Source organism: Mirounga angustirostris, unplaced genomic scaffold (genome assembly GCF_029215605.1).
Source record: "Mirounga angustirostris isolate CCGP_5_RB_7025 unplaced genomic scaffold, mMirAng1.0.hap1 SCAF_17, whole genome shotgun sequence".
Lineage (NCBI taxonomy): Eukaryota > Metazoa > Chordata > Mammalia > Carnivora > Phocidae > Mirounga > Mirounga angustirostris.
In genome coordinates this window covers 30,048,503-30,069,715 of record NW_026991725.1, presented here as the reverse complement: position 1 = coordinate 30,069,715, position 21,213 = coordinate 30,048,503, and the positions used below count along the sequence as shown (strand labels likewise).

The 21,213-nt window shown below is 43.8% G+C and overlaps 1 protein-coding gene across 1 annotated transcript; it reads right to left on the bottom strand.

Annotated features, from left to right (window-relative positions):
- Positions 1–543: 543 nt before the first annotated feature.
- Positions 544–17,721, bottom strand: LOC123853902 (ADP-ribosylation factor 2). Its single transcript, XM_045888721.2, has 5 exons — positions 17,481–17,721; positions 14,695–14,861; positions 8,865–8,975; positions 3,547–3,671; positions 544–1,175 (listed from the first exon to the last, which is right to left on the bottom strand). The coding sequence occupies exons 2-5, from the start codon at positions 14,840–14,842 to the stop codon at positions 1,014–1,016; spliced, it is 546 nt and encodes a 181-aa protein (XP_045744677.1). The 5' UTR covers positions 14,843–14,861; positions 17,481–17,721; the 3' UTR covers positions 544–1,013.
- Between the last annotated feature and the right edge of the window lie 3,492 nt (positions 17,722–21,213).

Here is a 21,213-nt window from a genome sequence, read left to right as displayed (position 1 = left end):
CTCTCTCACTCTCAGAACTCACAGGTGTGTGGTTCTGGGAACAGAAACTAACCAAAACCGCAAGTCGAACGGAGACAACTGAACCTGGTGACAATTCCATCCCAGGAGTGAACCTCCTGCTTCGAGCATAGAACATTCAGCAGAGCAGAGAAGTGGGAGCAGCAGTCTCAGGAGTCTGAAACCCGAGGTGGTGATACAAGGACACAAACACGACCCTCACCTCCCTTCCAACCCTCAGCTTGCTTCCGTAACCCGGCCCTTCACTTGACTGTGTGGCCCCAGTGAAGAGTCTTGGCCTCACACTGGGTTACTTAACCCAAATGGTCTCCATTTGGCTTATAAGAGGCAAACAGGGGAAGGAACTAGCATGAGGGAAGGCCTGGATGATTTTCGAGTGTTAATGGAGTCTTGATACTCTAATGAAAAAGATCTCGAGTTCCTTTAAATAAAGCACATTAAACCAGGAAGAACATAACTTAAGGGAAAAGTTCAAAGCTGAACTTCAACCCTGCAGCAAGCAGGAGTCTTTTTTTCTTGAGGATCGTTTGCTTTAAAGCACTGAAAAGTGAGTTGCTAGCTCCGGCAGTGATGGGGAAGAACGACAGGCCCTTCCTCTTTTACAAAAGGCCACCAAAGTCTAACAGGACCCCAGGCAGGCAGAGCCGCCAGACCCAGGACGGCACAGCTCCACTCGGGCCCCACGCCAGCTCTCCTCCTCCTGCCTATCCCCAGGGCCTTTAGGAAGGTCGTGCGCCAGGAAAGCCCTATGGACCCCTCCATCACCTCCTAAGCTGACCCTCGAAACTCCTGAAATGGAAGGTAGCATTTAAAGTGTAACACTGGTTTTTCTTCAAATGTAAGCCTGGTTTTCTTATAGCACGTCTAAGGCACGGTGTGAGAACGCTGCTCCCACTCCCAGCCACACACCCATCCTCGGCTCCTCACACGCACACACGCACACAGAAGAGGCCAGCTGACTTTGCCACAATGCATGCGGAATGGAGCGCTTCCGATCACTTCTGCGTTTTGAGCTGGTTGGAGAGCCAGTCCAGGCCTTCGTAAAGCCCATCTCCACTGGTGGCACAAGTGGCCTGAATGTACCAGTTTCTCTGGCGGAGGGAATGTAAGCCGAGCTTGTCTGTTATTTCTGCTGCGTTCATCGCATTGGGAAGATCCTTGACAAAGCAAATTCAAAAAAAAAAAAAAAGTCAGTTTATAATGATGCATTTGTATAATGAAATACGCTCTTCTCCCAAAACTTTTAGTCACAGTCTTAGCTCAGCTGATCCTCAATTTCTCTCTCTCTCTGACCTCCCAACTCCACATCAGGAAAACCCACTGGCTCTGCCATGAAAACAGATGCAGGATCGGACCACTTCTCGCCACCTCCATGGCTACCCACCCGATCCCACCGCTGTTTCTAACTTGGGGTACGGACAAAACTTCTGAATTGGTCTCCTTGCTTGTGTGCTTGTTCCCTTCAGGTCTATGTTCAAGCCAGTGAAAGTCAGAACAAGTCATTCTTTCAAAACTCTGTAGCAGATCCATCTCTTTCAGGGGGAAGAACTGGAGTCCTCCCGGTGGTCTGCAAGGCCCTCGGGACCCGAACCCCCAGGACCCCTCCCTAATTGTCCTGCTTCATCTTTTCAAATGCAGCACTCACCACATGTTACTGTACTATAAAACTGACTTATTTCCTATGTTGATGACTTATTATCTGTCTCCAACTAGAACGCAAGTTTTACAAGAGCAGGAATTTATATCTTGTCCTCTGATATATTCCAAGTTCCTAGAACCGTGCCTGGCACATACTAAGGTATATCTAGAGATATTGATATGGAATGACATCAAAATATGCTAAGTGAAAAAGCAGGTGGATCTCCAGAACGTAAATATGAATACAATCATATAACTGCTTATACAGGCATCGAAAGTTGTATCTCTGAAAAAGGACAGAAGAAATTTAACAATATTATTTTACTCTGAAGAGTGAGGCAAGAATATTTCACTTGGTATTCTAAACTGCTGCCAGATTTACACCATGAGCATGTTCTGCTTTTATAATTAAAAAGAACAAGTGTAGGGCGCCTGGGTGGCTCAGTTGGTTGGGCGACTGCCTTCGGCTCGGGTCATGATCCTGGAGTCCCGGGATCGAGTCCCGCATCGGGCTCCCTGCTCAGCGGGGAGTCTGCTTCTCCCTCTCCCGCTCCCCCCTCTTGTGCTCTTTCTCTCTCTCACTCTCTCTCTCAAATAAATAAATAAAATCTTTAAAAAAAAAAAAAAAGAACAAGTGTAATTATCTTTTTGAAAGTCCATTATGTTCACGAGTGAAATTCAGGACTGGCATCGAACCTAACGGTAGGGTAAAGACTGAGCGAATGACGGTCCAGCCACCATTTAAAATCATGTTTACAGGGATGCCTGGGTAGCTCAGTTGGTCCCGATCAGCTTCTGTCTTGATCTCAGAACAGGGTCATGAGTTCAAGCCCTGCATTTGGCTCATGCTGGGTGTGGAGCCTATTTAAAAAATATAATAATAAAATAAAATATAAAACAAAATCATGTTTACAAAGAGCTGGAGGGCAAGAGAAAATGCCTTCGATAAATCTGAAGTGACAAAACAGGAGGCGGCCCTGTCAGAAGAGCCGTGAGCTCAATCGCGTAACGAATGTATTCATGAAGGAGAAAGTGGAAGGAAAACACATCACTACCTGACTGAAATCATCTCAGGCTGGTGCATTCCACGACTCTACCTCATTCCACGATGCTACCTTCTTTTCCCAGCTTCATTCCTCTTTGAATCCCAAGACGGGACGGCTCTACACTTGGCCTTCCTCCCACTCTTCCTTTACTGCTTTCCACTACATTTATGTAAAAGCCCCTTCTCTTCCTTGACAACAGACCCTATATGATGCAACCATCTCCGCCCTCACCACCCCCGCCCCCTCTGTTCCAGCTGCATTGGCAGCCATGCTTTTCCTAGCCCACTCGGCTCCCTTCCTGCTGGCCTTCAGGTCTGCTCAGATGTCATCTCATCATGGAGGCATTCTGGCCCTTTCCCACATCCAGCCTGCCCCCTTCCTCTGCTTACCTTCCTCTACCACGCTTCCAGCAGACACATTACATATTTCTTACTGACTGACTCTCCTGCCACTAGAATGGAAACTCCATGAACACAGGGACTTTTGTCTATCTTGCTGCTCACTGCTATGTCACCAATACCTAAAACAATGCCTGGATCTTAGTAGATGCTCAATTCATGTTTGTTGAGTGAATGAACAAAAGACATAAGCTAAAAAGGAGGAGGAGGGGGGCGCTTGGCTGGCTTAGTCGGTAGGACATGCTACTCTTGATCTCGGGGTTGTGAGTTCAAGCCCCATGTTGGGCCTAGAGCTTACTTAAAAAAAAAAAAAAAAAGGAGGTGGAGGGAAAGGTTATGGTAGGGGCTAGAGAGAGGGAGGCAGACATCTAATTTAAATATCTGTATTTTTAAGTGAATATCTGGCAGCAATTTCAGTCCCAGTACTCAGAAAGCCAATAATATACCTGTTTATTTACAAACACCAATAAGACTGCATCTCTGAGCTCATCTTCTGCTAACATTCTCGTTAATTCTTCTCGGGCTTCATTGACTCGCTCTCTGTCATTACTGTCGACCACAAAAATCAGACCTGGAAAGAAATCACAAGCATGTTGGTGATCCGAATCTGGAAAGGACAAGAGGTTTCTATGTCCTTACAGCTTCTCCCGACTTAGGCGTATGGTTTCACTGAAAGCAATCAGCTAAGGAAGGACATGTACTCTCCAGAGTTAAGAGAGCCTGCCACACACACACTGCACCAGCTTATCTTCAGAAGCATCCAGGCCTTCCCCAGGTTCATGCTTAATCACTTCACTTCTACATCCTGTTTACATAACGAAGTCGCAATAAAAACCAGGGACATCAAAGTTCAGATAAGCATCCCTGGTTGGCAACACCCTGCAGACGTCATGCATCAGGGTGCTGGAGGTGGTGCGTCCTGATGCCACAGGGAAAGGACAATGTTCTGGGAAGCCCCCCACATTTTCAGCAGGTATCTGAAGGGAGGGAGTCTTGTGCCCCTAACCTGTGAAGTCTGGCCCAACTCCAGGAAGCTGGTGTCGGGAAAGCTTTGCAGGACCCCATACTAGACAGCATCGGAGATATCCCCAGGAAGCAAGAGTCTAAGCCAAGCCGGCTGCCCCCTGCACAGACCTGGCTGCTACCACACTGGATGGAGGGAGCGGTGGGGCAAGACGATCTCCAGAGCATTCCACAGGGGGAAATCCAACATACACACAAATACAGAACAGGGAAGACCCTCTCAGCAGTACTCCCTGAGGCAATAATGATAGTAAGAACCAGGTGGTTAGCTGACAATAAGCCCTCTGTGCGACAAAAATGTGAAGCAGCTGCCAGAACTAATTTGCTCCTAGGCTGTATCAAGAGCAGTGATGGCAGCTCAGTTTCTAGGACATGAGCGAGAAAAAGCCTTCTCCATCATCCGACAATCAGAACATCCTGCGACTATTACGTGGTCGCTGCTGGACCCCACACTCTAAAACACAGGCAAACTGGAAGGATTCAAAGAAAGACTAGGATGGCAAAGGAACGAGATACCATGTCAGATGAAAAAGAACTGATATACCAGGGATATTTTATCGAGAGAAAAGACTCATTGGAGGGACTGACAGCTATCTTTACCTATCTAAAGAGCTATGCCATAAAGAGAGGTTCAACTTGTTTCATGTAGCTCTAATTGTACATTTACACATTCCCCTACCTGCTGTCTGCCCCAGGGCTGACTGGTCACCCTCCCACTTCCTGGTGGGTTCAGCCAATAGGAAGAGCCCTGGCTGTACATTTATATACTTTTCTATCTTTTGGAATTTTGAACCATATACATGTATTGCCATTTAACGAATTAAAATAACTGTACCTACAATCAAGGAGAAAAATCTTTCCAAGTGAGAACTAATAGACCATTTTATGCACTCTCTATAATATAATCAACTAAGAAATCAAATAAACAGTTCAAATTTCAATCTATACAAGTGAGTCTAAGTGAACACACAGTTAAGTGTCTTAATGGAGAGATAAAAGCTATCATTAAGTCTGTCATACTCAATACTGATGAAAAAATTTTAAATTAAAAAAGACCGCTTGACCTTTGAGAAGCTGGCAGGAGAAACAGGGGCAGCATCCAAGGCTACTCCTGGCTGAGATGTCTGAACCCATCACAGACAGCAAATCCATTCTTCAAACAGTCCCCATTTGTAGTTTCACGAAGAGTCTAACTGGCCCCACCCTAGGGCCCTAGATCATAGCCAGGTGGCCGCCATCACAGCAAGTTACTGAAGTTCCATAAAATTGGGCTTGTTATGAATAGAAGATTGAAAACAAAAAGGCATTTCAATTTGGTGCCTGAATGTGACTCTACATCGAGCAAGCAAAAGGACTCCTGCCAGAGAATGAGGAAGTAAAACCTCTCACAATTTGGGTTTGGTGATGGTTAATTTTACGTGTCAACTTGACCGGGGCCACGGGGTGCCCAGACATTTGGTCAAACGTTATTCTGGGTGTGTCTGTGAGGGTGTTTCTTTTCTTTTTTTTTTTTTTTTAAAGATTTTATTTATTTATTTGAGAGAGAGAATGAGAGAGAGAGAGAGAGAGCACATGAGAGGGGGGAGGGTCAGAGGGAGAAGCGGGCTCCCTGATGCGGGACTTGATCTCGGGACTCCAGGATCATGACCTGAGCCAAAGGCAGTCGCTCAACCAACTGAGCCACCCAAGCGCCCCTGTGAGGGTGTTTCTAGCTGAAGTTAATAACGTTTAAATCAGGGGCGCCTGGGTGGCTCAGTTGGTTAAGCGACTGCCTTCGGCTCAGGTCATGATCCCGGAGTCCTGGGATCGAGTCCCGCATCGGGCTCCCAGCTCGGCGGGGAGCCTGCTTCTCCCTCTGACCCTATCCCCTCTCATGCTGTTTCTCTCTCTCTCAAATAAATAAATAAATAAAATCTTTAAAAAAAAAAAAAATAACGTTTAAATCAGTAGACTGAGTAAAGCAGACTGTCTTTCACAGCATGGGGCGGCGAGGGGGGGGCGGGCGGGGGGTGCTCTCCAATCCACTGAAGGCCTGAAAAGAGCACAAGAGGAGCAAAGTCTCTGCCTGACCATCCTGGACCTGGTCTTCTGCCCTTGGACTGGATCTTCCACCTTTGGCTCTCCCGGTTCCCCTGCTTGCCAAATGTAGATCCTGGGACTGCTCAGGCTCTATAACCATGTGAGCCAATTCCTCATAATTAATCTGGTATACATATATATATGTATATATATATATATATATCTCCATCCATCCTATTGGTTCTGTTTTCTCTGGAGAACCCAGACTAATAAAGGCTTCTATCTGAGTGCCTACCTTCCAACCACAGAACTAAGCATTTTACAAAATCAGTCTCATTTAAGCCAAATGATCCAACACAGCAGGTACTACCTCCATTTTAAAGATAAGGAAACAGAGAGAAAAGACAAACTTTCCCAAGGTTTCATAGCAGAGCTGTGGTTCAAACCCATGCTTTCTCATTTTATTAAGTAATAAGGAACTGCGACAGTTTGGCCAAAATGGCAAGTGCCAAGCCAAGATAAACAAACACTCCGGGTATCTAAAGTACTGTCTGCAGTGGACTGAAACACAAAGATAGAAAAATCTAAGAGTCATCATGGAAGTTGCTAGGGTATCAAGTTGTTTGTCTGAAGATCAATAAAGGGAAAGAATTAAACACTTTTTCTGCCTTTGTTACATACACTGTATTTCAGAGAAACCAAGAATTTGATGAAGGAATTCTTTGTTTAGAAGGATTTCAGCTAACAAATACAGATGAAATGACAAGATCTAGAAAAATCACCATTCTGTACCTCTGATGAAATAACAGATCTACGTAATAGTGTTCCATGAATGCTAAAATCAGTAGGTGAAAGGGAACTTTATTTTGGGAGAATTAGGCTGATACCATCTGAACCCACCCAGCATCCCAAAAGTGTGACAGCCAAACTTCTGTGTCAGGATGTGATACAAGAGGAATCCTTAGCACCACTTGTGAGGTATTCTTGCCGCCAAAATGAACCATAATCAAGCCTCTAGAACCACCGTTTTACAAGATATCCCAAGACAAACAAGTAATACTATAATAATCAGCCAAATCCAGAATGTGGGATAAACATCTAACAAGAACAATGGCGCAGAAACAAAGCGTTGGGAGAGGATCTGTTGTAGAATAAGAGACTAAAGGGACAGAACAATGAAATGCAATGTGTGAACTTTGGTTCCTGATGCAGACAAATCCAATGTGGAAAAGACATATTTGATACAACTGGAGAAACTCAATTAAGGACTAGGTACTTGGCATGAAAGAATATTGATTTTGGGGGTGTGATTATGGCAGAAGATTATGTGCAGAAAAAAAGGCTTTACCAGTTTGAAATGAAAACTGAAGGAGATATATATATGAGCAAAAGGCCTCATTTATCATGTCTGGGATTTGCTAGAATATACTCTGGGCAAAACGTTGGTAACTGTAGAAGCAACAGGCACAAGGGGGTTCATTATGTATCCTCTCTCCTTGTATTTGTTTTGAATTTTCTACTAACAAAAGTTAAAAAAAAAAAAGCACTATTTTGAGGAAAAATAACCAAATCCAGAGACAAGAACCACAAACCGAACGAAGTGCTGAAACAATGATCTAAAATGTAAAGGGCCAGCCAGTGTGGGCACTGGGTCTGACAAGACCAACGAACACAAGTGTTCACTAAGGAATGCATGCGATGCAAACACCACCAGTCGTGGAATCTTCAAAATTAGGATTCCAAACAAGTTCTAAAGGAAGCGTGGAGATACCATCTGGTTATGATGCTACAAGAAAATCAGGGTACAAAAACTAGGTGAACAGTTTATGGGTATTTTGAGAGGCAATATTCTCTAAGGTAGCAATGATCCAACACAAAATCCATGGAAACAAACCTCAAGTAGATTGACAAGGGAGTGGACCCATTAAAACCGCACTTTTAAAAAACCAGCGATAAGGGGGCACCTGGGAGGCTCAGTCGGGAGGCTCAGTCAGTTAAGTGTCTGCCTTCAGCTCAGGTCATGATCCCAGGGTCCTGGGACCAAGTCCCGCACTGGGCTCCTTGCTCAGCAGGGACCCTGCTTCTCCCTCTGCCTGCTGCTCTCCCTGCTTGTGCTAGCTCTACCTGACAAATAAATAAATAAAATATTTAAAAAATAATAATAATAATCATAAATAAATAAATAAAAACCCAGAAACTAGTGATAAGGAAATAAGGTAATGATCTGGTATACACGTGTTGATTCACGCACTTCTAGAATAGCAGGGCAGCAGGGAGGGACCGTGGCCACACAAGATGCTGGTATTTGGGGTTCCAGCCAGGCTTGTTCATCTCTTTCTCACCATTGGCATGATTTTTAGATATTCTCAATGAGTTTAAAAGGGTATACTAAACTAAAATTCTCCAAAACCTGGTACTTCATCTGAGACACATACAGCTCTCAATTAACCAAAAGACAAAATTCATCAGGATAGCCATTTTTTAACTAGTCTGCATTAAAAGCAGTTTTCTATGTAGGGCATTAATGCCCAAGTACTTTTTCTAGGAAGGCAGGGACCATTTTCCAAAAAGAAACCTCCCCAGTAAGTGTAAGCGGGTCATCAGAAGAGAAGGAATGACTGACAGTCCAAATAAAGCAGAACACAAAGTTTTGCTTCAAGCATCCATCTTTAGACACATTTAATACAAATGGGTCTAAGGCCATAGACTGGACAATCTTTACCTTGGGTGTTCTGGAAATAATGTCGCCACAAAGGTCTGATTTTGTCCTGGCCACCAACATCCCAGACCGTGAAGCTGATATTTTTATATTCTACTGTTTCCACATTGAAGCCTAAATTGGGAAGATGAAGAAAAATTTTAATGAAGACTTGTTGAACAATTCAAATGAATTTCAGCTAATATTTGGACACTACTTTTAATTTACAAAGCAACTTGCTAGTCACAGATCTTTAGCTCACAGGGGGCACCTGGCTGGCTCAGCCTCATCAAGAGTTGCATCTCAATGAGTTGAGATGCAACTCTTGATCTCGGGGTCTTGAGTTCAAGCCCCACATTGCGCTTACTTAAAAAAAAAAAAAAGAAAGAAAGAAAGAAAAAAAGATCTATAGCTTACAAAACAGACCATGTTAGTCAGCTCTGCTCTTCTATTCATCATGACCGGTGTCTCCAACCTTCTCTACTCTCTCCAACCTCATACGTCCCCTCTTTCTCCCAGATCTTACAGCGTACTTCAGAGCAAACAGAAGCCATTAATGAGACTGACTTCCACCTCCCACCACACAGCATAGAAACCGACCTACATCTGTACCCATACTTTTTTCTCTCCCTCTTAGAAGAGAAGGGGGCATCTATCCAATGCTGATTCCATCCACCCATACAGTCTGGACCTCTCCAAAGTCTCCAACCTATTCTCAGCATGCTTAAGTCTTCACATCTTTCAAAAAGCCCTTCCTTGACTCCGCATCTTCACCTGCTATATTACCCTCTATTTTCCCCATCAAAGCCAAACTTCTCTAAGAAGCTTAGTTACATTCACTGCACCCACTGTGTCACCTCTCACCCAAGAACACCTTCTGCTTCACCATGTTACATAGCTGGCCTTGCCAAGGTGAGCAACGATCACGTCAATAAATCCAACAGATGCTCTTCAGTTCTTGCATAATTTGATTTTATATCTGACACTACTGCTCATTCCCTTCTTGAAACTCTTCCCTGGTTTCCCATTTTCATTGTATTTCTATGGCTGAACCTTCTTGGTCTACTCAGTGAGCTCAACCACATTTGACTGATCCTTAAGTGATGGAGTTCCTATGATTCTGTCCTGCCCCATTCATTCTCCTCTTTCCACAGCCCCAAGAGGTAATCTCATTCACTCATGGGGCTTCATTACCACCTTTGTGCTAACAACTCTCAAATTTACATTACCCCATCCCCAGATCTCCTAAGCCTCAGGCTCATAATCTAACCTTCTATCCAACATCTTTGATTAGATGTCTCAAAGGCTCCAATAAGGCACTATGTCAAAACTGAACATAAGATCCCCACCCCTCTAGGGGTGCCTAAGTGGCTCAGTTGGTTGAATGTCTGACTCTTGATCTCAGCTCAGGTTTTGATCTCAGGGTCATGAGTTCAAGCCCCACATTTTGCTCCAAGCTGGGAAAGGAGCTACTTAAAAACAAACAAAAAAAGATCCCTGCCCCTCCTCTACTAGTTACCCCTGTACTGACTTCATCCCGCAAGCCGGAAATCTGGGAGGCATCCCTGACACTCCCAACACTCTCACCCCTAAACATCTCATTATCAAATCTTATCAATTCAACCTCCTAAATATCTAATAGTCACCCTAACCCAAGAGACAGTAGCCTCAATTATTGAAGCGACCTAACTATCTGCAGCTACTCTTCTTCTCTCCGTCCACTTACCATTTTCCAATCAAAACTCTCAAAACACATTATGTGGTCATATCACTTCACTACACATTTATGCTTGACTGAAATATTTAAAATAAGGGAAAAAAAACTAATCTCTCCTTGGCTTCCCACACCCAAATCCCAAACATGACTGTCAAGGTCCACCACAACCTGGGCCTGCTCACTTTCGATATCTCACTGAGTCATGCCTTGTTTTAGCGAGGGGCACTCACTACATTGCAGCAATCTCAACTCTTGCTAAATAAATGTATAAATTCAATGCCATTCTAATCCTAAAGTGATGAGGGAAGGGAGGTAGGGTAGGAAACTTAGCAAAATGATCTTAAATGTAACCTGGAAAAATAAGCAAGTAAACATAACCAGGAACTCTCTGAAAACAGATAAATTATTTTTAAAGATATTATCAAAACTCAGTAACACGTGAAATAATTAAGTTCAAATGACTACAACAGGGAGTTGCCCAGAAAAACACACACACACCCATGAAAACTTAGTATATGATAAAGAAGGCATTTAATATCAGCATGGATGGGGCACCTGGGTGGCTCAGTCAGTTAAGCGTCTGACTCGATTTCAGCTCAGGTCATGCTCGGGGTTATGCGATCAAGCCCCGTGTTGGGCTCCACAATCAGTGCAGAGTCAGCTTGTCCCTTTCCCTCCCTTGTACATTCTCTCTCTCTCAAATAAATAAATAAAATCTTAAAAAAAAAAATTGGTAAATTTGACTACCTAAAATTCTATATGGCAAAACACAGAAAAAATGAGGTTGAAAGACAATTGACTAGAAAACTAACACATGACAAGAGTTGTTTCTGACCCATGATGTCCTCCTTCAAATTGTTAAGAGACATATAAACATGCCAACAAAAAGAAAACCAGTAGAACCAAATTAAAATCAAGTCATAGACTGGAGTGTCTGGCTGGCTCAGCTGGTAGAGCACACGACTCTTAATCTCAGGGTTGTGAGTTCAAGCCCCACATTGGGTATGGAGATGATTTAAAAAATAAATAAGGGCCACCCAGCGTGAATTCAAGCCCCACATTGGGCATGGAGACTACTTAAAAAATAAATAAGGGGCATCCGTGTGGTTCAGTTGGTTAAGCGTCCGACTCTTGATTTCTGCTCAGGTTGTGATCTCAGGGTTGTGGGATTAAGCCTCACATTGGGCTCTGTGCTCAGCGGGAAGTCTGCTTGAGATTCTCTCTCCCCCTTTTGCTATTCCTCCCCTGTCATGTGCACACATGCGCTCTCTCTCAAATAAATAAGTAAAAGCTTAAAAACTAAATAAATAAATAAAATTGAGTACAGAGCAAATACAAATGGCCAATGGATGTTTGAATATATTCACTTACAGTAAAAGAAATTCCAATAAAAATCAGTGGTTTTTTTTCCCTCCCCATCAGATTGGCAAATTCCCTGGAGATGAACACTTTTTAATAGTTGGTGACACAACTTTTTTGGAGAAAAGTTTGGCAATGTGTACCCACATTTTAAATGTGCGTAAGGGTTTTTTGGGGTTTTTTTAGGTAAATTCTGTGCCCCATGTGGGGCTTGAATTTATGACCCCAAGATCAAGAGTCACATGCTCTATGGACTGAGCCAGCCATGTGCCCCTAAATGTACATTAGGTTTTTCTGTTTTGGTTTGGTTTATTTACTTATTTCTGAGAGAGAGAGAGAGACAGAGAACAAGCAGGGGGGAGCGGCAGGCAGAGGGAGAAGGAGGCTCCCCGCTGAGCAAGGAGCCCGACGTGGGACTCAATCCCAGGACCCCAGGATCATGACCCAAGCGGAAGGTAGACGTTTAACCAACTGAGCCACCCAGGCATCCCTAAATGTACATTACTTTTAACAATTCTTCCTCCAGAAATTACTACAAGGAGTAAAGTTCATGTTTGCAAAAAAAGAACCACTGTAAATAACTGAATCAACCGTCAATGGAAATTTATTAAAAATACAGTCATATAATGGAATACTATCCAGTTATTAAAACTTGATGTTGATGTTAATCTGTATCGGTTGTTATTTAAGCCCCGAAACTTAGTGACTTAGAATAATGAACCCAACAATTCTGTGGGTTTCTTGGGCTTCCCCCTGTAGTTACATCCAGCTATGGAGTCCCTTGAGCAGTGGACTGGCCCATCTCTCTCCAGGTGGTCTTTTCATTTTTGAGCATCCTCTTACAGTGGTGGCAATGTTCCAAAAGTACAAGCCTCAAGGCACAAGCACTTATTCATTCAATCTTTGAATTACATTTACTGATGTTCCCTTGGCCAAAGCAAGCCATGTGGCCAAGCTCAGCATCACTGTAGAAGGGGATTGCACAAGAGGGTGGATACTGAGGGGGATGATTCACTGGGGGCCATTAGTTTCACAATCTACAAGACTGGTATCCCATTCATTCACCAAATATTTACTGGACAGCTACTATGTGCCAGGCATTCTGCCAGGGGCTTGGGAACAATGGTGAAAATGACAGACATGGTTCCTGCCCTTATCTACACACCGCTGGAAGGAAGAGAAGTGGGCAAGCAATGGCAAATGTGTTGAGAATTATTAAGAAGTTCCGGTTACTATGGAAACTTTTAACAGGGGAAAACCAGTCCAGGCTATCAGGAAAGGTGTCCCTGATAAATAATGTTTAAACTAAGACCAAAAGAATGAGCTGGTGTTACCTACATAAAAGGGGAGGAAGCTAAGGAAAAAGGCAGGAAAGCATTCCACAGAGAGGAAGTAATATAGAAAGAGATCCAAACACACTATTTAATGCCAAGTTTGAAAACAGAATGCATATGATTTTACAAAGATATTCACCAAAATCTTAACAGTAGTGTTTTTTAACACTTGTTTATGTTTTGCTGTATGTCTAACATTATGGAAGCATGAATAATTTTTATAATTGGAGAAAACCAAGCAATTACGCTATTTTCATTTTGGACTAATAACATTTTTTAAATTGTGGGTGTGAATGTTTTCTCCATCTGGTTTCCTCCTTCTCCAAATGTTGTAATCTCTGAAACTACTGCCCAAGTTGGAAGTTGATCATTTGGTTCCTGTGACTAATCCAACATTCTGAACACTACTGACTTCACATGCCATCCCGTGGGGCCTATTCTCACTCAGGAGTTTGGATCTAGAGGCAGTTTTTAAGGCAAAGATTAAGTCCTATCCAACCTGCCTTTGTGAAATCCTCAAATGGCCCACAAAACACAGTGCTGGTTCACAGAAATAACTCCACTGCCAGGTTCTCCTCCAGCACCAGAACAAAGCAGATTCTTCAGCTGGACACCAACTCAAGTAATTGGCTTGAGCCAGAGTGAAGGAAATCACACTGCATCTTTAAACCCTAGGAACATACTTCCTGTGGACATGCTTCCACTTAGAAAGGCCAGCTGGAAGGAAGATGGGCTGAAGAGGCAACAGCAGATTCCCAGCTCCCATCTCAGGCATAGGCTGGGACACACACTAATTGAGTGGAATAGAGGGCATAACTGCCCTCCCTGGTTGTCTGTTTAAGCTTTTATTTTTAAGTAATCTCTACACCCAAAGTGGGGCTCTAACTCAAAACCCCGAGATCAAGAGTCGCAAGCTCTGGGGCACCTAGGTGGCTCAGTCAGTTAAGCATCGGAATCTTGGTTTCAGCTCAGGTTGTGATCTTGGGGTCCTGAGATGCCCTGCGTTGGGCTCTGCACTCAGTGTGAAGTCGGCTTGGGTTTCTCTCCCTTTCCCTCTGCTCTTCCCCAACAAAGCTAGCTCACTCTCGCTCTCTCTCTAGAATAAATAAATCTTAAAAAAGTCGCAAGCTCTACCAACTGAGCCAGCCAGGGACCCCTGCGCCCTCCCCGTTTTAATCATTATCTTTTTCTTTTTTACCAAGCAGATAAGGTTAATTGTGCTTATCCTAAATGTGTCCCTCTGATTGCCCCATAAACCTAGCAATGGTCCTAGAGGTGCCAGGGAGCAATTAGGAAATTCTGTATTACCTAGTCTGGGCCTCAAAAAGTTTACGCTCTTGGGGCAGACAAGGTTTTCAGAAAGAAGTATTCAATAATATAAAAGGCATGTAAATGTGTAACATACTAACTTGTAAACTGGTCTCATCACAGGCCGTGAACATACCTATTGTAGGGATGGTAGTCACAATCTCTCCCAGTTTCAATTTATACAAGATGGTGGTTTTTCCAGCTGCATCCAAACCCACCATAAGAATCCGCATCTCTTTTTTCCCAAATAGACTCTTAAACAGTTTTTCAAAAACGTTCCCCATTGTGACTGAATTCTGTTACCTGAATGAAAAGAAAGGCAAGTCAAGTAATTGTTCTTTACAGAGATATAGAAACACCATACATAAAACAAGGCTCTATTAGAGGTGACTCCTAGTAAAAAATTTAAACAATTTTAAGTATAATTTGGCCAAGAAAGAGTAGTGTGTCTTGTTTTTAAGGGAAATTCAACTAAGCCTTTTGATGCCTAGCCAGAAAATTCTTTTCCACTGCAGCATCCAAGTGGGTAAGTGGAAACACAGTCTCAATGCTACCACTATGGCAGCAGGCTGTAGTCAGCCTAAGTATGGAAGCAGTGCCAACAGATATATCTAAACTCTCTTGAAATGAGAACTCGAGCAGAGAACCAGTTTATTTAACGGGATGTGAAGCGAAGTCCTTAAGGCAGGTTAAATACCAGTATCTCTTAGAAATTCAGTTGTTGCCTTTGGCTAGCAAACGGCATCAACACCCAGAAAAGAACAATTTCGGAGGGGAGGAAATACAGCATTGTGACACCACACTGCTAACAGAGAAACTGACTAGGGCAAGAGCTGAGGAGATCCCATAGCATCCAGTGTTGACCATCACCTGACTCTCAACCAATTTCTGTTAACTTTTTATTGAAATGTAATTTCCATACAGATAAAAACACACATGATAACCAAACAGTTCAATGAAATGTCATGAACCCATCAAAATGATTACCAGCGACCCAGATCTCCTTGTCTCCCATCTCAGTCATTACCTCCCAAAAGTCACTATATTGACTTCTAACAGCATAAGTGTGCAATATTTTAAAGAAAGGCAATAGTAACTGGCGCCTGAGTGGCTCAGTTGGTTAAGCGACTGCCTTCAGCTCAGGTCATGATCCTGGAGTCCCAGGATGGATTCCCGCCTCGGGCTCCCTGCTCAGCGGGGTCCCCCTCTCACGTGCTCTCTCTCATTCTCTCTCTCAAATAAATAAAATCTTAAAAAAAAAAAAAAGAAAAGAAAAGAAAGGCAATAAAGACAGACTAGCTTTGCAGAAATTTATTCTACAGTCTTTTAACACATCAGCCTATTTGAAGTGTGAGCCTGACATTCTAAAGACTTAAAAGTAGTCCTATGTCTGCACCTCCAAGCTCCTGAAAGTCTACAAAGATTCTTCAAAAATAAAAAAAAAGTCCTTGTTCCAAAGACTATGATTTTCCTTTTAAACTGCTAACCAGGGATGCCTGGGTGGCTCAGCCGGTTATGTGCCAGACTCTTGATTTCAGCTCAGGTCATGATCTCAGGGTGGTGAGATCCAGCCTGTCATTGGGCTCCGCGCTGGGCGTAGAGCCTGCTTAAGATTCTCTCTCCCTCCCCAAAATAAATAAAATAAACTGCTAACCAAAGAAAAACTTTACTCCCTGGCAGAACAGAGGGAAAATGCAACAAGGACAGCCAACCTCTCATTCATCTGGACCCTAGTGACCTCAAACGGGAGGTCACCAAATTCCAGAGGCCCCACGTCTGAAATTCAGCGGTTTCCCACGGTGGCTTAATATGGATGATGTCCAAGCATACACCATTCCATTCCACGACCAGAGAAAAGCAGAGCATTTGTCCCATATATAAATGAAGTAAAAGTGAACTGCTACAACCAAAGAATGATGAATGGGTTTTTTTTAAAGATTTATTTATTTATTTTTATTTGAGAGAGAGAGAATGAGAGAGAGCGAGTACATGAGAAGGGGGAGGGTCAGAGGGAGAAGCAGACTCCCCGCCGAGCAGGGAGCCCAACACGGGACTCGATCCCGGGACTCCAGGATCATGACCTGAGCCGAAGGCAGTCGCTTAACCAATGAGCCACCCAGGCGCCCCGAATGATGAATGTTTTAACCATTCATAGTAGGTCTGTATGTAAAGTATATAAACGTCCGGAGCACTGCAGCAGTCAAAATCTTTTTGGGCAACAAAACTAGAGATGCCTTGTCTTTGTTTCCGAAAAAAGACAAAGCGCATAGATGAGAAAAACTATAAGGAGTGTGCTAGAAGTGGAAGGGGGAGTACTTCCCACTTAGATGTCCTTTGAGGCAAATACTCCTGCTCGATTCTCCCTCCCAACTATACACAGTACACCACCTAGGTTTTTCCCTGCTGCTTCTCTCTTCCTCTTCTTCCCACTCATCTGCCAGAGGTGCCCAAATCCCGCTGAGCCTGGGGACACCCTCTGGGGAAAAACGTCCCCGACCCTGGCGCCTCTTCGCCCGCTCACCCTTCCCTGCCACAAGCACCAACTATCCATCAGGGAGGAACGGCGGCGAGACCCCCAGGGCACTAACGGGAGCGGGCGGCCACGGGGGCGTGCGCGGCGGGCGGGCGGGCACGCGCGCCGGGTCCTCGGGAAGAGCCCCGAACGCCTTTTCTGCCCGCCCGCCCGCCAAGCCGCTCCCCCTCGAGGTGCCGGCCCTCGAGAGAGCGGAGGACCACGGGTGCACGCGCCAAGCTTCCCTGGAATCCCGACAGCGCCGGCCCCACAGAAAGTGGAGAAGAGGCAGGGAGCCCAACCCCTTTCCGCAGGCCAACCGCCACTCTCTGGTTTCCCGCCCGCTGCTGGTGCGGAAAACCAGCCAGGACTTAAGTGCTGCCGCCCCTTCTCCCCAGCCCGCGACTCACCTGCCGCCGCACTCAGCACCGTTAGCCACACCACTGCCTTTCAGATTTCGGCTCCCTCTGCAAAATGGCGACTGGCGCGGAGGCGGGAACCACAACCAACCAATCATCCACCGCCTCTTGGAGCTTTCGTACCAATGACCTCGAAGTTCCGTGAGTGACGATATGTCTGGCCAATGCAAAGGACAATTAGAGCCTGGTCGGGAGGAGGCCCGCCCCTCGCGACCTAGGCGACGGCACGAAGCTCTGAAAATGCCGGGTTCATCTTCCAATGACAGCTCCCCGCGTCCCGACGAGACACTCCCACACGCCCCGCCCCAATGCCGTACGCGACCAATCAGAGAAGTCAAAGGATTTCCGATTTGCTCCGCCAATCAACTCGGAAAAATCCCTAGGATTGAACAAACCCCGGGAGCTTTCGAACCAACCGGGTGGGGGCATGTGGGCGGGGCCGAGTTCCTAGAGATACTTAAGGAAATTTGCCGCGGTTGAGCTAAAAGTAGAAACTAGTTTGGGGCGGTGACCTGTATGGGGAATACCCAGACGTTGACACAGAAGTGAGGCTTAAGGAAAGTTTCCTGCTCAGGCTGAAGCTAAATTGCAGCCCTGCCTCTAAACAGATTTTCAACAGTTGAGTAAGATACAAGCCACCTGCACCGTTCAGATGTCCAGTATCACAGCCCTCTGGATAACCCAGACCCCTTAAACTCGGTTAGCCAACTTGGTTAGCTAAAAAGGTAACTAACTCCTGCAAATAGTACTTGACATAATCAGAAAGATGAACACCGATTGAACACATACCATGTGCCATGAACTATGTCAAGGACTTTACCTGCATGACCATAATGCCTTGTGAGTTAGAAACTATAATTTCCATTCTACCAAGAGGAAAAGTAAGTAGCCGAACAGAGGTAAAAGCTTAGGTCTTAATCTCTTTACCACATACTTTCTTTCCCAGTCACAGTGATTGTATATATGACAGTAAATATATAAGAGGTTTTTCTATGTGACTCCTTAAAAAATGTTTTTCTGACTATAAAAAAATTATAGAAAGTCACTTTTTTAAAAAAAGATCTTATTTATTTGAGGGAGAAAGAGAGAGAGAACAATCAGGAGGAGCTTCAGAGGGAAAAGGAGAAGCAGGCTCCCTGCTAAGCAGGGAGCGAGAGGTGGGCTCTATCCCAGGACCCTAGGATCATGACCTGAGCTGAAGACAGATGCCCAACCAACTGAGCCACCCAGGCGCCCCTACAAAGTCACTTCTTAAAATACATGAAAAATGGCATTCCTCACCAGAGTGTGGACGAAAAAGAGAAGGGGGAAGAGAAAAAAAAAAAATCACCCATCATTCTATCATTTAGAGGCAATCACTGTTACAGTTCAGACTATGAATACATAAAATTTTGGTTTTTTTCCAGTAAACATTTTAATTTGAGCATTTTCCACATTACTTAGCATTTAAACATTTCTGAAAGCTGTGTGATATTCCATTATATGGATATACCCTGATTTATTTAATCACTTTCATGGAGTTCAACATTTAGATTGTTTTTAAGTTTTTCTATATGAATAATGTTTCAGTGAACTTTTTTTTTTCCCCTGCATTCCTGGCTATTTTTTTTCCTCAGGAAAATCCCCAGAAGTGGACTCACCACCGCCAAATTGTTTTCTGAGTAGACTATGCAAATGTATATTCCCATCCCAAAATGTACATTTTCCCATTCACTTGGTAATGTACATTTGTACATTTCCCATTGCCAAGTGAAAACAGTGCTTACTTCATCATTTGGTAAGCTCTTTTTAATGTATTTTGTTTGCTAATTTGATAACCAAAGAAAAAAAAAGTATCTCATGTTGGTTTCATTTTCATTTCATTTCTTTGATTACTTATTTGTCCCCAAATGTTTACTAGTATTTTTATTTCATCTACTACAAATGATCTATTCATGTCCTTCTGCTGACTTCCAAGTCAAAGATGCAAAACTGTTTTGCCAGTAATTATGAAGGCTGCTTAAATGGATTCATCATAACCTGAAAAAAGGATGAAATAGCAAGGAAAAGATTTTTCCTACCACTGTTTGTACCCTACAGAAGGAATGTTGGAGCTGATAATAATGGGGCTTTATCCCTCCACCTCGATGACCTGAGAATGTGCATTATTTTCCCAAGATCTGCATCATGATGCCTATGAATAAAACAAAGTCCCCGCCCACATGGCACTCAATTGTTGAAGGATTACGGCCATATATAGATACACATATTCACACAGAGACATGTTTATATATACATATATATACACACACATTTATGTTTTATATGTTTATATGTATGTTTTATACATATATGTTTTATACATATAAACATATAAAATGTTTTTTAAGATGTTATTTTTTTAAGTAATCTCTACACCCAACACGGGGCTCGAACTCACAACCCCAAGATCAAGAGTCGCATGCTCTTCCAACTGAGCCAGCCAGGCACCCATCATATATTTTTTAATAATAATATGCATGGGGAATGTATGGGAGAGGGGCTAGAAGAAAACAGGTCTAACTTACTAATGATTGTATTCAGGAGACAGGGTTGTGATTTTTTTCTTCAAGTGATTGAGAGAAAATACTAATTTCATAATGCAAAACTCAACTTTTTTTTTTTTTTTTTAAACAAAACCCACAATTAGGAAGAAGGTTTCATTGAAATCATGGTAACTGTTCAGGGAAGGGTTTTTTTGTTTTTTTTTTTTTAAGATTTTATTTATTTGAGACAGAGAGAATGAGATACAGAGAGCATGAGAGGGAGGAGGGTCAGAGGGAGAAGCAGACTCCCTGCCGAGCAGGGAGCCTGATGCGGGACTCGATCCCAGGACTCCAGGATCATGACCTGAGCCGAAGGCAGTCGCTTAACCAACTTAGCCACCCAGGCGCCCCAGGGAAGTTTTATTAAGCTCAATTGTGGTGACTCAATAAATGAATTGCGTATGGTGATGTTGATTGAGTGGGGTTTTTTCCTTAATAGAAAACATTTCTTGGGGCACCTAAGTGGCTGTCGGTTAGGCATCCGACTCTTGGTTTCAGCTTAGGTCATGATCTCAGGGTCATGGGAGGGAACCCTGTGTCTCAGGCTCCTCACTCAGCAGGGAGTCTGCTGAGGATTCCCTCTCTCCCTCTCCCTCTGCCCCTCCCCACCGCCACGCACGCTCACATGCGCTCTCAAATAAGTAAATGAATCTTAAAAAAAAGAGAGAGAGAAGAGAAAACATTTCTTATCAATATAATGTTATTTGTACAGCATGGCAAGTAGAAAGAGCTCTGGGGAGAAGCAGAGATCATTTCACCCCGAGAAACATCTCATTTGGAGATAGCTTGCTTTCTCTAAGTTAGACTTTAAAATCAGCTAATAGGGTTACTAGTATTATAGTACTCTTGGTAGTGGTAGTTAGTATCTGTGTAACTGCTGCATGAGATACTGACTGTGTTAGGTACTGTATGATAATCATCTCATCTAATTCTCACATGAAAACATTTAAGTTTAGAGTGTCTAAATGTCACACTGTATACCTGTACCACCCCCCCCAAGTAAACTTATCCCTCTATTCTTTTTTTTTTTTTTGAGAGAGAGCAAGAATGAGAGAGAGGAGGGTCAGAGGGAGAAGCAGGCTCCTCGCTGAGCAGGGAGCCCGATGCGGGACTCGATCCAGGGACTCCAGGATCACGACCTGAGCTGAAGGCAGTCGCTT

Excerpts from the sequence above, each read along its gene's own strand:
- LOC123853902 (XM_045888721.2), bottom strand. The coding sequence starts at position 14,842 with ATGGGGAACGTTTTTGAAAAACTGTTTAAGAGTCTATTTGGGAAAAAA. Across the intron at positions 3,672-8,864 it reads TTATTTCCAGAACACCCAAG|GTCTGATTTTTGTGGTCGAC; the intron begins GTAAAGATTGTC and ends ATTTCTTTCCAG. Across the intron at positions 1,176-3,546 it reads TGGTGTTTGTAAATAAACAG|GATCTTCCCAATGCGATGAA; the intron begins GTATATTATTGG and ends TGCTTTGTCAAG.